The sequence below is a fragment of the Myodes glareolus genome, chromosome 1, assembly GCF_982192425.1.
Source record: "Myodes glareolus chromosome 1, mMyoGla1.1, whole genome shotgun sequence".
In the NCBI taxonomy this organism is placed as follows: Eukaryota; Metazoa; Chordata; class Mammalia; order Rodentia; family Cricetidae; genus Myodes; species Myodes glareolus.
Window position 1 is genome coordinate 63742953 of NC_142026.1, and position 14978 is coordinate 63757930.

The following is a 14978-nucleotide window of genomic DNA, read 5'->3' on the forward strand; positions in this document are numbered from 1 at the left end:
GAGAGAGAGAGAGAGAGAGAGAGAGAGAGAGAGATTAAGAGAGAGAGAAGACTATCTCTCTAGGACTAGACCCAGCTCTAGGCCAGAGGCAGCTGTGCAGAGCAGCGGGTGGGGACCAGGAGCCCCGGCTCCGCCTCCGAGACGCGGGTCCAGGAAACCCCTGGGGCGGACGGGTGGCCCTGGGGGCCCGGGGGCGGGGAGGCGGGAGGCGGGCGCCGCCCCGGCTGACAAAAGTCCCTTCAGTTCAGTCGGCAGCAGGGGAAGTCCCGCAGCCAGGCGAGACCGCCTTCCCGTGCCGAGCTTGCCGCGCGTCCCGGCGTCTCCGGGCGGCCCGATGCCCCGATGCCCCGCGGGGGCCATGGACGAGGGGCCCGTGGACCTGCGCACCCGGCCCAAGGGCGCCCCGGGCGCCGCGCTGCCGCTCCGCAAACGCCCACTCCGCCCCACGTCCCCGGAGCCCGCAGTCCCGCGCACCCTCGCTGGACCCCAGGACCCCCTACGCAGTAGCTGCGACACCCTGGCTGTCCCTGGGACCCCCCGCGGCGTGGCCAGGCCGGAGGCGCTTTACTACCAGGGTGAGTAGCCTCCCCCGCGAGTGCCAGAGCCGGGTGGGGGGCCACCTGAGGTCAGCAGAGCACAGGACACAAATAGATGGGATTCCTGATAGCTGGGACTCTAGGATGGAATATAGTGTCCCAGAGACAGCTCCGAAACAGGCTGCAAAGCCCTGGAGTTCAACCATGAGGGTGCCAGGAGGTCAGGGGGGTGACCAAGGGCCAAATGGCCTGTGGGGGGTGTCAGGGGACAGTGTCCAGTGGCACAGATATGGAGTCCCATGATATCCCAGAGGCACAGAATTTCAGACTGGGAGGGACCAGATGTTAAGGACTATGAACAATTAATCGCCACTCAGGCCTTGGAAACTGGGGTTCTGGCATGCAGATATGTGGGGGGTCATAGAAACAGAACAGGAATCTAAAGAGACTGGTACCTTAGGTTAAATCTTGCGAACCGAGATTTCAGGGGGCATAGGGGTTGAGAGAAAGGCGTTAGGTTTCTGAGCACCCCTGTGTTTAGATCACAGACCTAAATGATAACGACACACAGGGCCTCCAAGACCCCAATATTGCATGTTTGGAGGAATTAGCACAAAGAGCTAGCGTTCTACACAGCCAGTTGTGTGTGCTCACAAGGGTCAGGTGGCCCTAGGGGCAGACTTGGGGACTGAGGGTTCTAGGAAGGGGAACACAACTAAGGAATTCAGAAACTGAAGGACTTAGGTGGGAGGGAAGGGATTCGGGGGGGGGGGGGGCCTGGAAAGGTGGGACTGCAGAAAGGGAGCGCCAAAGCTGATCAGATGGCAGAAAGCCAGGTACCCTTCTCCCCAAGCTTTATATCAAGGAAGGGGCATACCCTTGCGTTGCGTAACCCAGAGCTGCCGACCACCGCTTCCGTGGGCCCTCTAATTTCTGCAGCTTCTAGCCTATCCATGCATCGGCAGGAGGACGTCAAACTGCAGAACAGGAGGCCTTCCTCTGCTTAATGAGAACCCTGGCCTCTGTTTTCCCCTCTTTGCGATGGCCCTTCCCTACAGTTCCATCTAAAAGGGTTCTGGGGCCAAGTTCTCTGACTGTCCTAGCTCCCCAGACCCATTGTGTTTACCGGGCACCCAACACCCAGATCTCTAGTCCACCAGCTACGAAATTACTCACAGTGTAACTTTGCAACTGGGGTACCCCTGCTGGGTGGTGACAGGTCTCTCTCTGCCCTTAAAGGTCTCTTCTGTAGATGGATGGAGACATTTGTGAGAGAAGACATGCGTCATAGGAGGGAATGGGAATGAGGGATAGGGGTCAGGAACGAAGGGTGCAGGAGCTGAGGGAGAGACAGGACATTGTCTTGGGCCTCGAGGAACAAGTTTGAGGAGCTAACAGAACCTGAGGTAGCCAAACATGGTGATGCATGCCTGTAATCCCAGCACTTGAGAAGCTGAGACAGAAGGATCTCCATGAGTCTGAGGTCAGTCTGGACTAAAAACACAGTGACACAGTGTTTCAATGGAGGGGTGAGGGCTAAAGAGATGGCTGAGTGGTTAAGAGCACTTGCTGCTCTTGCAGAGGACCTAGCTCTGCTCCCAGCATCCAGGTCTGACAGTCCACAAAACCATCTGTAACTTCAGTCCTAGGAGTGCAAGGCCCTCTTCTAGCCTCTGCCGGCTTCAGGCAGGCGTGTGGTGCACATGCATACATGCAGGCAAAACATCCATATGCATTAAAAAATACACATTTTTTTTAAAGTAATGGCTAGAAATAGATTTTTAAAAGAAAAGGGACCTTGGAGCAGGAGAGATGGCTCAGCAATTGAGAGGACTTAGTGTTCTTGTAGTGGATTTGGCTTCAGAGCTCAGCATCCATATTGTGGAAACCTATAACTCCCTATACCCCAGTTTCAGGGGATCTGGCGCCCTCTACTGGCCTCCATGGGCACGTGCACAAATGTGGTGCACATAAATACATAAATACACTCAGGCAATACAGAGAAAAAAATTTAAATGATTATATATAAAGGTAATATAGTAAGTGAAGTGATGCGGGTCGACAATTCCCGCACTGAAGAGGCAGAGGCAGGGGGATCAGGGGTGTGAGGTTCAAGATCTGCCTGGGCTACATGGGAATGGGAGCAGGGGATTTGGGAGGATGCCAAGGCTTGAAGTGAGAGAACCCTAGCCAAGAGTCTGTGGGTTTGGCTTCACCTGGCTCTTACTTTTGTGTCTGTTGTCTTCAGGACCTTTGGTGCCCATTTACCCTACCCCAACGGTGGGACCCCCCTTTCCGCTGCTGAACCTGCCCACACACCTCTACTCCAGGATGTGCCCCATGGAACACCCCCTTTCTGCTGATATCGCCCTGGCCACCCGTGCAGATGAAGATGGAGACACGTAAGTAATGGAGTATGGAGAGTCCGGCCCCGCACACTGTGGGGACGAGAGGTTCTGACCCCCGCTAGAATGTGCCTCCATGGCTCGCTGACCCTGCACAGTCTGTCCCCTGAGCTTCAGTTCCCTCCTATGGAAAATGGGCGCTGAAAAGCTCTCATTGGCTAGGGCTGCTGTGGGGGTGGGAGACTGAACCTCATGCAAGCTCCTCGCTTGCTCTAACAGGAAGCCACACCCCCAACCTCTCAATTTTTATCATAATCCAAAAATGAGAACTGTATCTTTCTTTGTTTTCATTTTTTAAAATTTTATTTACATATATGGATGTTTTGTCTGTGTGAATGTCTGGTGCCTGAGGAGACAAGAAGAGGTCACAGGTCCCCTGGAAACGGAGTGATAGACGTTGTGAGCTTCTATGGGTCTCCCATCACTTTTTTGTTTGTTGGTTGGTTTTCCAAAGCAGGGTTTCCCTCGGTAGACCTAGCTGGCTTCGAACTCACAGAGAGCCTCCTGAGTACTGGGATTAAAGGCTTGTGCCACCACCACCCTTCCCTGAGTCAAGGTCTCACTCCGTGGCCCTAACTGGCCTGAAATTCACTCACAGAATGAGCCCAGGCTCCCTCAAACTTGCATAGATCTGCCTTCATCCACCTCCTGAGTGTTGGGATCAGAGGTGTGCGTCACCATGCCCAGCTCTGGGAACTGCATTTTATCTGCTGATTTTTTTGGAGGTATCACACACACATGAGAGGATCGAGTCTAGCGTGTCACAGGTCGTGTGTCGGTAAACTTTGGCTAGAGCTCAGGGTGCACATGGTAAGCCTTGTTCTGGGGAGGCTAAGGGTAAAGGCTGGAGAATCCATGAGTTCAAAGCCAGCCTGAGGTTGGGGATGAAGCTCAGTGGGGAGAGTGCTTGCTTGTCTAGCATACACACACACACACACACAGACACACACACACACACACACAGACACACACACACACACACACACACACACACGAGGCCCAGGTTCCTCCCCCAGCACCCTTGGCAGCTGTTGTGTGCCTGTCACTGTATGAAGAACCTATGGTGCCTGTTTTCACTCACATTCACGAACTCGAGGCTGGACGCAGAGTAAAGCAGCCCTCACACTGGCCTCCTCCCAGTCTTGGATCATTTCTCTTCTAGTCCACGTCATTCTTTCACAGCCATAGCCCACTGAGCTGATTTCCCAACCATCTGGTTTATCTCTCGGGTCAGAGGACGGTCTAGGCCTGGGCAGAGCATATATATAATGAACACCCCATGCAATTGACAGCTGTTCAATTAACCTGGGCGTGAATCCCAGCTGTTTCTCCCTCCTCGGTACCTCAGTTTCCCTCTCTGTAAAAAACAGGAATTGTAAGTATGCCCCTCTTTGGAAAAGATGAACTGTTTCGTTTTGTTGAGTAAAGGCCACATGTAGTCCAGGCTAGCCCAGAACTCACTATCTAGCCTAGGACTACTTAGCTCCTGCTCCCATCTCCCAGTGCTAGGATTCCAAACCTGCACCGCCATGCCTAGCTTTTTCCGTTTACATTGACACAGGGTCTCACTCTGGAAGTGAGTGGCTTGGAACTCAGTATGTAGCCTATGTCAGCTTATAACTCACAGCAACCCAATCCTCCTACCTCAGCCTCCCACATACTGGGATTATCATTTGGCTGAAATGGAAACTATAAAGAACCCGCTTGTGGGAATTGGTTTGCTATCTGGACTCTCTAGCCAGAGATCAACTGGCCCATTTGTGTAGAGAAGGGTTGGACTGCTGGCTTGGTGTTCTGGAGCCTCCTTTTCTGTTTGGAAACCAGGCTTCGTCATAGACCTTACACAATGGTGTATACACAAGCGTACACAGACCAGGCCTGGGCAAACAGTAAGCGCTCAATACTTGAGTAGGTAATGTTTGCACAGAGCTGCCCTGGGGAGGCTGTAGGCTACCACGTGAGTTCAAGCAGGAGAAAGTGTCAGAGGTCCATAAAAGACTCAATAAAACTCTAGCTGCTTCCCACCCCAGGGACCAAATGCGGAGGTTTAATTTGTAACCGTCCCCAGGGGTGAGCTGTCTGTGGTCTGGTGGCAAGGTGCAGTCTGCACTCACAGCCCCTCACCCCTCTTCCAGGCCCCTCCCCCCGCCCCCCTCACCCCCAACGCAAACACTTCTGCCTCAGCTGCCGGCTCGGGGAAATCCCTTCCCGCAGAACTAGACCGCAGCCCAGCTGCTCTGCCTTCCCCACGTCAGCACCCTTCACTCCCTCCGGCGCTCCCTCCAACCTTAACCCCTTCCGCTGGGGCCGAGACTTACCGGAATGGGCAGCCGGCCAAACTCCAGCAGATTGCCTGCGCCACCAGCCCCACTTCACACAGGCTGGGGGAGGGCGGGGCAGGGAGACTGGCCAGGGACCCTAAGTCTAAATTCTAGAGAACCAGAAGCCTGTTGTCCGGACTTGGCCTCTTTCAGGGAAACAAGAATCTTAGGAAAAGCCAGCGTGGTGGCTCAAGCTTCGAATATTCCCAGCAAGTTCAGGGAGAGTCCTCTCCAGTTTGAGTTTCGCCTGGGCTACAGAGTAAGGCCATCTGGAGTCCAAATCTTTCTGCAAGAGACGTGGGGTACATGCCTTAAGTCTCAGGAAGGAACTGGGTAGGGGAATAAAGAAAGAGATGGGGGCTCGTAGTTTGGGGACCTGACATTTACACAGGTCTCAAAGGAAGGACCAACTGCACAAGTTTTCAGTCCTTTGTTGAAGAAAGTATTTCAGCCAGTCGTGTGCACACTTTGTAATCGCAGCACTAGAAAGGCAGGCGGAGGGCAGAGGGTGGCGAGACCTTGTCTCAAAACACGACAGTGGTTCCATGCATTTTAAAGAAAATGAAAGAATTTTAAAACGGAATAGCAGGTTACACTGGGGGAGGGGCTCAGGGGTCATAGCCCTCGGTTAGGCCCCCATGCACCAGAAATCAAGCAAACTTTAGATAAACTAAACCCAGACCCGCTGTAATAATGTGGTCCCATATTTTAATGAAGCTGACTGTCTTAGGGTCTGGAAGTGTGCCCCCCCACACACACACACAAAGATTGGAGTAAGGCAGTTCCATGTCTTCCAAGGAACGTGAAGGAAAGAGAAGCCACTTGGGGCGGGGTGGAGTGTCGTTGCTCAGTAAACTTATATGTGTGTTTCTGAAGTCCCAAGAAAGACCTTGGTGTGAATGCAGGAATACCGGAACTAGAAGCCAGCTGAGGCTGGGCCCAGTAAAGCTGCAAGAGGGGCCCCAAGGCTGGAGGACTCGGGGTTCTGTTTCCTCCCCCATTGGGAGAGTGGAAGTTGGGGTGCCAGGGTATGGCCGGGTAGATCCCCAGCTGGCCAGGCTTCCCTCCCCCGGGAGCAGGAAGCCCGGCCCCGCCCCGCAGACCTGTTACTGGAAGTCCGAGGGCTGGGCCGCCCCTCCCGTCCCCACTTCCTCCAGCCCCGCCCCACCCCCTGCGGCCCGCGCATTTATGGGAACTGAAGCTTGGACGGTTTCTCTGAAATCATTCGCTCTCTGCCCTCGCTTAACCCCGCCCGCGCCGGGAGGGACCCTGGCTGGCCGCGCATCTAGGGAGATGCTGCAGAGGGATGAAGGGAAGCCAAATTGGGAGGGGATTCAGGGCCCGCCCCTCCCCCATCATTTTCGATTTCAATCTGCTTCACAACATCTGGATCCAGATTCAGGGATTCGCCGATTGTAATCTGGCCTGGCCTGTGGCGCTACAGTGAGAAGGAAAGCCAGGCTCACGCAAGAGGTACATTGCCCCAGGCTTTCGCTGGGGAGCACTGACGTCCAGTGTGCTTTCCTGATGAAATGTGCCCCTCCTCACCCAAGCACCTCGGACCCCGGGATTTCAGCGCTCCCTCAGAATAATGTGGGGAGATAATTTGAACTGTGGATTCTGGATGCTCACTGTACCTTTCTGCCGCGGCAAAGATCTAGTTAGTAAAAGGCAGTCGGTACGTGAGAAAGTAGTAGATGCTTCATTAATGGACTTTTTGCTTCTACTTTTTTTTTTTTTTTTTTTTTTTTGGTAATGGTGAGAATAGAACCCAGAGTCTTGCATGTCCTAGCCTCTACCAGTCACACTCTCAGCCCCTCATTGGAGGATTCTAGGCAGGGGCTTTACCACCGAGCCACACTCCCAACCCCTCCCTGGGGGATTCTAGGCAGGGGCTCTACCATTGAGCAACACTCCCAGCTCCTTACTGGGGGATTCTAGGCAGGAGCACTACCACTGAGCCACACCCCAGACCCTCACTGGGGGATTCTAGGTAGGGGTTCTTTTGTACTGCATCCAAAAACCTTTTCTGTTGTTGTTTTGCTTTCTTTTTTTGTTGTTTTGTTTTGTTTTTAACTTTTGAGACAGGGTTTCTCTGTAGTTTGTGGTGCCTGTCCTGAAACTAGCTCTTGTAGACTAGACTGGCCTCGAACTCAGAGAGATCCGCCTGCTGGGATTAAAGGCAGCATGCACCACCACCACCACCACCACTGGCTCCAAAAGCATTGTTTTGATGATGGAATCTCAAGCTGCAGCCCAAGCTAGTCTCAAACTTCCCACCCCCCTTTCAGCCTCTGTGATTGGCTAGTAAATACTTTCAGTGAAGGTCATCCAGGGATGGAGCGATGGCTGCTCAAGCCTAGAGGATCTGAGTTTGGAACCGCAACACACATACAGTGAAAAGCTCAGGCTGACAATCTCAGCTGGAAGAAAAGGCAGGAAGATCTTGGGGGCTCACCCAGTGAGCCCCAAGTTCAAGGAGAGACCCTGTCTCAAAAAGTAAGGTGGAAGAGGGATGGAGGATAGTTTCTGACATCACCATGCATGTGTGTGCACACACGTGCACTCACACAAGTGCAAAAACATACCTGCACACCACACTCACAGGAAAAGCAGAAAAAAACAAAAATAATGAAATCAATATGGTAGAGGGATAGGTGAGGTGGCTCGGGGAGAAGAGAGGTTGCAAGCAAGCCTAACAGCCTGAGACTGATCCCCGAAACCCACATGGTGGGTAAGGAGTACTGACCTCTGCAGGTCCTCTGTCCTCCTCGTGTGTGCTGTGGCACATATGCACGTACTTGTGCATACACAATAAATGCATGCACGCATGAATAATAAAACAAAGCCAGGTATAGTGGGATGCACCTTTAATCCTAGCACTGGGGATGCAGAGGCAGGTGGATCTCTGAATTAGAGGTCACCCTGGTTTCCACAGTGAGGTCCATGTCAGTCAGGAATCGACATACTGAGACCTGGTAACAGAAATTAAAAACTTGAAAGGTGGAGAGCACAGAGGGAGACACCTGGCATGTGCACATGCAGCTGCACATGTGGGAACACATACACATTCACACACATGTGAAATAATGTCCATGCAGCATAAGGGGCATGCAATCTGCCTGACACTGCTTTCTCTCTGTTCCCATGCACCAACAGATGCAAAGCTGATGTTTGCCTTCAGCTCTGAATGGCAGTCTGGGATGCCTGGGAAAGGGGCCAGTGCTTCAGTGGGGAGCGCAGTTGAGTCTGAAGGGAGCTTTGGGGAATCCCGGAGGAAATGCTGAGGCTGATGTGGCCTTCCTAGATGGGGAGGGGGTAACTGGGGCACTGACGGAATGGTGGTCTCACACCACTGCTTTGCAGCTGCCCCCACGGCCAAAGGGCATGACCTTGAGTGAGCAGCAGAGGTAATTGTCAGGTGGTGGGAAATGGAAGGCTCCCTGAGCTGGTGAGTGGCATTCACTGTATCAGGACATTCTACACTGCCAAACCCAGCTACGGAGCCATGATCTACGTGGCTCCTTCCTCCTCATTTTATTCTTGTTGTTTGTTTTGGTTTGGTTTTGTTTTTTGACTTTTTTTTTAATATTTATTTATTTATTATGTATACAATATTCTGTCTGTGTGTATGCCTGCAGGCCAGAAGAGGGCACCACATCTCATTACAGATGGTTGTGAGCCACCATGTGGTTGCTGGGAATTGAACTCAGGACCTTTGGAAGAGCAGGCAGTGCTCTTAACCTCTGAGCCATCTCTCCAGCCCTGTTTTTTGACTTTTCAAGATAGGTTTTCTCTGTAGCTTTGAAGCCTAGTTCTTGTAGACCAGGTTGGCCTTGAACTCACAGAGATCCACAAGCCTCTGCCTCCTGAGTCCTGGGATTAAAAGTATGCACCACCACGCCTGGCCTTGCCTGCTTTTAGTCAAAGCCTGTACTCCACGGACAGCCCTGGGATGTCTCTGGGTGGAGGCCGAACCCAATGTATGGCCAAGATGCGCCCACTTCACAGATGAGGAAGCTGTGGCTTGGGAAAGGCATCCATGGTGACCATTAGGATGGGTGTGGTCACTGCACACCTGTTCTCTGTCAGGCTCATCCTCTGGGCAAGGAATGTCCTGCCCAGTACAGCAGACACTGTCATGAAGAGACTCGGACAGGATGCGACTGCAAACTGGACAATGAGTCCAGAGCCACGTGGAGGCAAATGTGGCAGGGGAGTGGAGAGGGCATGCGAGTCTGCCATTGTATCTCAGCAGAGGCAGGGGTGAGGGTGGCAAGCCCTATGGATATGTCTCAGGCGCACAGCATGGAGGCCAGTGTGTCCAGAGTGGAGGGAAGAGAGAGCACGGAGATGCTGTCAGAGGTAGACGAGAACAAAACAACTTAGCGTCAGGAGGCTGAGGCAGGACGGCCAGTTTGATGCCACTCTGAGCTGCACAGGTAGACACCCTCTCACGTAGGGCCTATCCATGTGTGATGTTCAAGCCTGTAATCCTAGCATTCAGGAGACAGGAGGATTGTCATGAAGTTGAGGACAGCCTGGGCCATTTAGTGAGATCAGGGACATCCTGAGTTATATAGTAACACCTGTCAAAAAAAAATCATGAGAAGACTGGGGTGTGGCTCAGCAGCAGTATGCTTGCCTAGAATCCCCCAGTGAGGGGCTGGGGTATGGTTCAGTGGTAGAGCCCATGCCTAGAATCCCTCAGTGAGGGGTTGGGGTGTGACTCAGTGATAGAGCCCCTGCCTAGAATCCTCTTGTGAGGGGCTGGGGGTGACGCTTGGTAATAAAGGCCCCACTTATCCAGTAGAAGGGTTTGTTCCTAGCACTCCTAAAGCCAAAAACTATCCAATTTTTTAATAACTCACATGAGATCTGTGATCAAGTGAGGACTGGAGGGGAAGGCATATTTGAAAATATTTCTCTGGCTATGATGTGAGGGACTGCCAGGGCAGGTGGAAGCCAGAGAACTGGGGAGTGGGTGGAGGCTGTCATGATGCCAGAGGAAGCCTATTCGGGCTGTCCCAGGATGGTTATAAATGACTGTACTCAGCCAGGCGGTGATGGTTCATGCCTTTAATCCCGACACACTCAGGAAACAGAGGCTGGCGAATCTCTGTGAGTTCAAGGCCTGTCTGGACTACAGAGTGAGTTCCAGAACAGCCAGGGCTACACAGAGAAATCCTGTCTCGAAAAACAAAGAAGCTTGTACTCTAAAAGTCTTTCCAAAGCATTCCACACAGCCCTTTCAACAGCCTAGTGACCAGTCCCTAATGCCAGTGATTGCTCCTGTGTCCCCTCAGGCCTCTCCACATCGCAGTGGTCCAGAACAACAAGGCAATTGCCCTCCGGTTAGTTATCCTTTTCCAGCAGGGAGGCCGGGAACTAGACGTCCACAACAACCTGCGGCAGGTGAGGTACTCCACACCCCAGTCACCCTGGAGCTTTGGGGGTTCCTGTTCCTGGGAAGGAGGAGTCCCAGAGGAGACACTCAGCAGGGAGCCAGCATCCGGGTGGTGGGAAGAGTAGTGGATCTGGGCATGGGAGCATATATCTGCCACCTAGCTTCTGGGAGACTGGACAGGAACTGAACATGGACATACAACAGGCACTGCCTTTTCTTGGGAGCTGGAAAGAGGGCTCAGAGGTTAAGAGCACTGGCTGCTCTTCCAGAGGACCTGAGTTCAATTCCCAGCAACCACATGGTGGCTCACAACCATCTATAATGGGATCTGGTGCCCTTACTGGCCTGCAGGCAGACATGCAAGCGGAACACTATGCACATAATAGAAATCTTAAAAAAAAAAAAAAAAAAAAAAAAAAAAAAGGTCTGGCCCAGTAAAGGTCCTTACCTCCAGGCCTAACAACCTGAGTTCAAAAACTCACTACCGCGAGTTGCCAAGTCACCCCACCAGTGCACCGTGGCACACATATACCACATGCACAGAAAGTAAATACATAAAATGTTTAAAAACGAAGCAAGAAAATAAAACTCATCACGGACTGTGGTCTCAGCAGTTGGGAGGTGGAGGCAAGACCATCAACAACCAGGTCATTCTCGTCTGTAGAGCAAGTCTGTGGTCAGCACGGGCTCCCTGACATCCTATTTATCTCGCATCGCCCCCTACCAGAGAAAGTTCTGTCGAGGTAGACTTTCTGGGTTTTGAGGTAATCGCAGGGGTCTCCGACTCTTGAACTGGGAGAGATGTCAGAGGCTTCCATCAATAGACTCAGAAAACCCGAGGTGCATGCGCAGAAAGATTCTGATCCCTCGCGGTCACTGTTCCCCAGACTCCTCTTCACCTGGCTGTGATCACCGCATTACCTGATATGGTCCGGCTCCTGGTGACAGCTGGAGCCAGTCCCATGGCCCTGGACCGCCACGGCCAGACTGCAATCCACCTGGCGTGCGAGCACCGAAGCCCCAGCTGTCTGCAGGCCCTGCTGGACAATGCAGCCCCGGGCTCCGTGGACCTGGAAGCTCGCAATTACGAAGGTGAATCCCCAGAGAGTACAGGGTGAGTTGACACGGTCCAAACACAGTGCGGGGCTTGACTGCAATTTCCCCTTCCCTCAGGGCTCACTGCCCTGCACGTAGCGGTGAACACCGGGTGCCAGGAGGCTGTTCTGCTGCTCCTAGAGCGCGGTGCCGACATCGATGCAGTGGTGAGCCAGGGTGGCATGCGGTCAAGGGTGTGGCCTTGCGTGCGGGGGGGCGGGGCTAGGAGGCGGAGCTAGCGAAGGGTGCCAGGGTCGCTGAGGGTTCTAGGTTCTAAAGCCTTGGAGGCCAGTTCAAAGGGAGGGATGCTCAGAGCCTACGAAAAAGAGGTGGCTGAGAGACCTGTCCTCCCGCAGGACATCAAGAGCGGCCGCTCCCCACTCATACACGCAGTGGAGAACAACAGCCTGAGCATGGTGCAACTATTGCTGCTGGTTCGTACCCACCCTCCCCCTCCCCGTCCCGCCTCTGACGCCAGCCCAACTGTCACCTCCACCCCTGGCCAGGACCCCGTTTTCCAGTTCAGACTCTAGTTACTGCTTAACCCCAGCCTCTGACTCTCCCTTAAACATCTCATTTGCAAATTCAAGTTTCCTTTCTTTCTTTCTTTCTTTCTTTCTTTCTTTCTTTCTTTCTTTCTTTCTTTCTTTCTTTTCTTGTTGAGAAAGGGTCTCACTATGTAGAATTGACCTCAAACTCAGCGATCTGCCTGCTTCTGCCTCCAGAGTGCTGGGATTAAAGACGTGTGCTACTTCCTTGTTGTTTTTTTTTTATTTTCTTTTTATTGTACATGGTTGGTTTGTCTGGTTTCAGATCTGTGTACCCTGTGTGTGCAGTGTCCTCTGAGGCCAGAAGAGGACGTCAGATATCCTAGAACTGTTCTTACAGATGGTTGTGAGCTGCCATGTGGGTGCCTGTCATCAAACCCCGTCCTCTGGAAGAGTTGGCAATGCTCTTAACCAATGACTCATTCCTTCATTCCTTAAGCTCATTTTTTGTTTTTTGTTTCATCATGTTTTGTTTTGTTTTGTTTTTGAGATAGGGTCTCGCTACATTCTCCTGGCTATCCCAGAACTCACTCTGTAGACCAGTCTGTCCTTGGTTGGACTCAGAGATCTGGCTGCCTTTGCTTCCGAGTACTAGAATTGGAAGGTGTGCCACCATGCCCTACTCCTTTTTAAAATTAGATTTGGTCTACCACATTGTGGAGATCAGAGGACAGCAAATATCGCCCTACCCAGCCTAGGCTTTACCTGGGATGACCTGTTGACCCTGCTTCTGGCTTTCATCTTGTCCTTCTGTCCTTCTGCACTCATTCCATCCACTCTCCAGAACCTTTCCTTCCTGATTTCTCCCTTGAATGACTGGACTACAGTGTCCAGCTCTCCTAGCTTCCCTCCTTGGAGTCTCGTGTAGCTGAGGCTGGACTTGAACTTACTTTGTAGCTCAGGTTAACCTTGAATTCTTGATCTTCCTGCACCCACTCTCCAGGCTTACAGGCCTATGTTGTCTTTGACCCCACCTCCCTGTCAATACTCTGATTGCCAGGTTCTGGTCCCCTTCCCCCAGCTGACCCAGGCCAGGTGAGGCAACTAGCCCACGTGGCTCCTGACCCGAATGTCCTATCCCACAGCACGGCGCCAATGTAAATGCTCAGATGTACTCCGGCAGCTCAGCTCTGCATTCTGCATCTGGCCGAGGGCTCTTGCCTCTGGTGCGCACGCTGGTGCGCAGCGGGGCTGACAGTGGCCTCAAGAACTGTCACAATGACACGCCCCTCATGGTGGCGCGCAGCCGCAGGGTGAGTGTGCAGGCCTAGGGAGGGGAATTTAGGCAAGAGGTGAGTGGAAGGGAGGCGGTGAAGGGAAGCTGAGTCACAAAGAAAGGAAGTGCCTGCAGGCCCTCACCTGGATGCCTTGCAGGAGGGGGACTGAAGAAGAAGATAGGAAGGAGAAACAGTGAGGGAGGACTGGGAAGAGAGAGGGAAAGAGAATGAATAAAGATTGGAAAAACCTCAGGTGACCCTCATTTTCCCACAGGTCATTGATATCCTAAGGGGGAAGGCCTCTCGGGCTGCCTCAGGGTCACAACCCGACCCATCCCCGGACCAAAGTGTCATCGCTTCCCCTGAGAGCAACAGTCGTCTGAGCTCCAATGGTGAGGGTCTGCACTGGGGGCCTTCAGGACCCTGGAGACAGCTCAGCGGGCATCTCCCCGCCCTAAACCGCGTCTCATTCCCTCCACAGGTCTCCTGTCCTCACCCTGCTCCTCACCCCCACTGTCTCCCTCGAAGGATCCTCCTGGCTTCCCAGTGACCCACCAAAACTTCTTCCTTCCGACTGCATCTCCACCTGCCTTCCTGCCCTTCCCAGGGGTCCTCCGAAGCCCCTGCCAGCCCGTGCCCCCATCCCCAGCTCCAGGAAGCAGCTGAGACGGATGGGGGGGGCAGACCCGGACTCATGAGGAGAGGCCTCCTTGCCCTGTGGGGACCACTTCTCTGGAACCTGTGAGGACCTTGTTCTGCTTCCCCCCAATCTCCAGGATCAGGTTTTGCACCTACGCACATGCACCTACTACTGAGCACAGATAGCCCTAATCTCACCCCTTGCCCAGGACTCGTAGCCCCTCTTCTTCTCAGGCACCAGGTACCCAGTCTGGAATCCACTAGCTGATCGATTCTTTGTTCAGTCCCAGAAGTGGAGGAACCCAAGGACAATCCCTTCTCCTCTCCCATCCTCCACCCTGAGGAACCAGGAGCATCTGGGGCAGCACTGATCACAATGTAAATTATTAGGTTTGGGTCAGATTTCTTTTGTAATAAAGTATTTTTGTACCATATCCCTTGCTTCGGATCTGTCACAACCAGGCTGGGCAGAAGTGTGCTTGTGGGTGCTCACCTATGCACCTTTGTATCCCAGTGCTGGAGGGGAGGGGGCTGGGACTGGTGATGGCTTTAGCGGTAAAATGAGTTACTGGAACATTGTGACATCTTCCCTGGAATGCTGTAGGGTTCCAGAATGTTCTAGCTGTGGGAGTTTCTGAAAGACTCTGCAATTTGTGAGCCACTGTGGGAACCTCAGCTGATTGGTGCTTGGGCTTTAAAGAAACACTTACATGCATATAAATATATGTGTATATAATTTATGTATATAATATGTTATATATTATATGATTATAATATGTTTGTATTATATATAATATATGTAATACATAC

The 14978-nt window shown here is 52.7% G+C and overlaps 1 protein-coding gene across 1 annotated transcript; it reads left to right on the top strand.

Moving 5' to 3' along the window:
- The first annotated feature begins 241 nt into the window (after nucleotides 1-241).
- On the top strand, nucleotides 242-14602 carry Bcl3 (BCL3 transcription coactivator). The gene is made up of 9 exons (XM_087908269.1): nucleotides 242-575; nucleotides 2785-2938; nucleotides 10569-10677; nucleotides 11557-11761; nucleotides 11843-11931; nucleotides 12121-12198; nucleotides 13398-13565; nucleotides 13804-13921; nucleotides 14011-14602. The coding sequence occupies exons 1-9, from the start codon at nucleotides 335-337 to the stop codon at nucleotides 14193-14195; spliced, it is 1347 nt and encodes a 448-aa protein (XP_087764395.1). The 5' UTR covers nucleotides 242-334; the 3' UTR covers nucleotides 14196-14602.
- Nucleotides 14603-14978: the final 376 nt, after the last annotated feature.

Excerpts from the sequence above, each read along its gene's own strand:
- Bcl3 (XM_087908269.1), top strand. The coding sequence starts at position 335 with ATGCCCCGATGCCCCGCGGGGGCCATGGACGAGGGGCCCGTGGACCTG. Across the intron at positions 11,762-11,842 it reads GGAAGCTCGCAATTACGAAG|GGCTCACTGCCCTGCACGTA; the intron begins GTGAATCCCCAG and ends CCCTTCCCTCAG. Across the intron at positions 11,932-12,120 it reads GTGCCGACATCGATGCAGTG|GACATCAAGAGCGGCCGCTC; the intron begins GTGAGCCAGGGT and ends GTCCTCCCGCAG.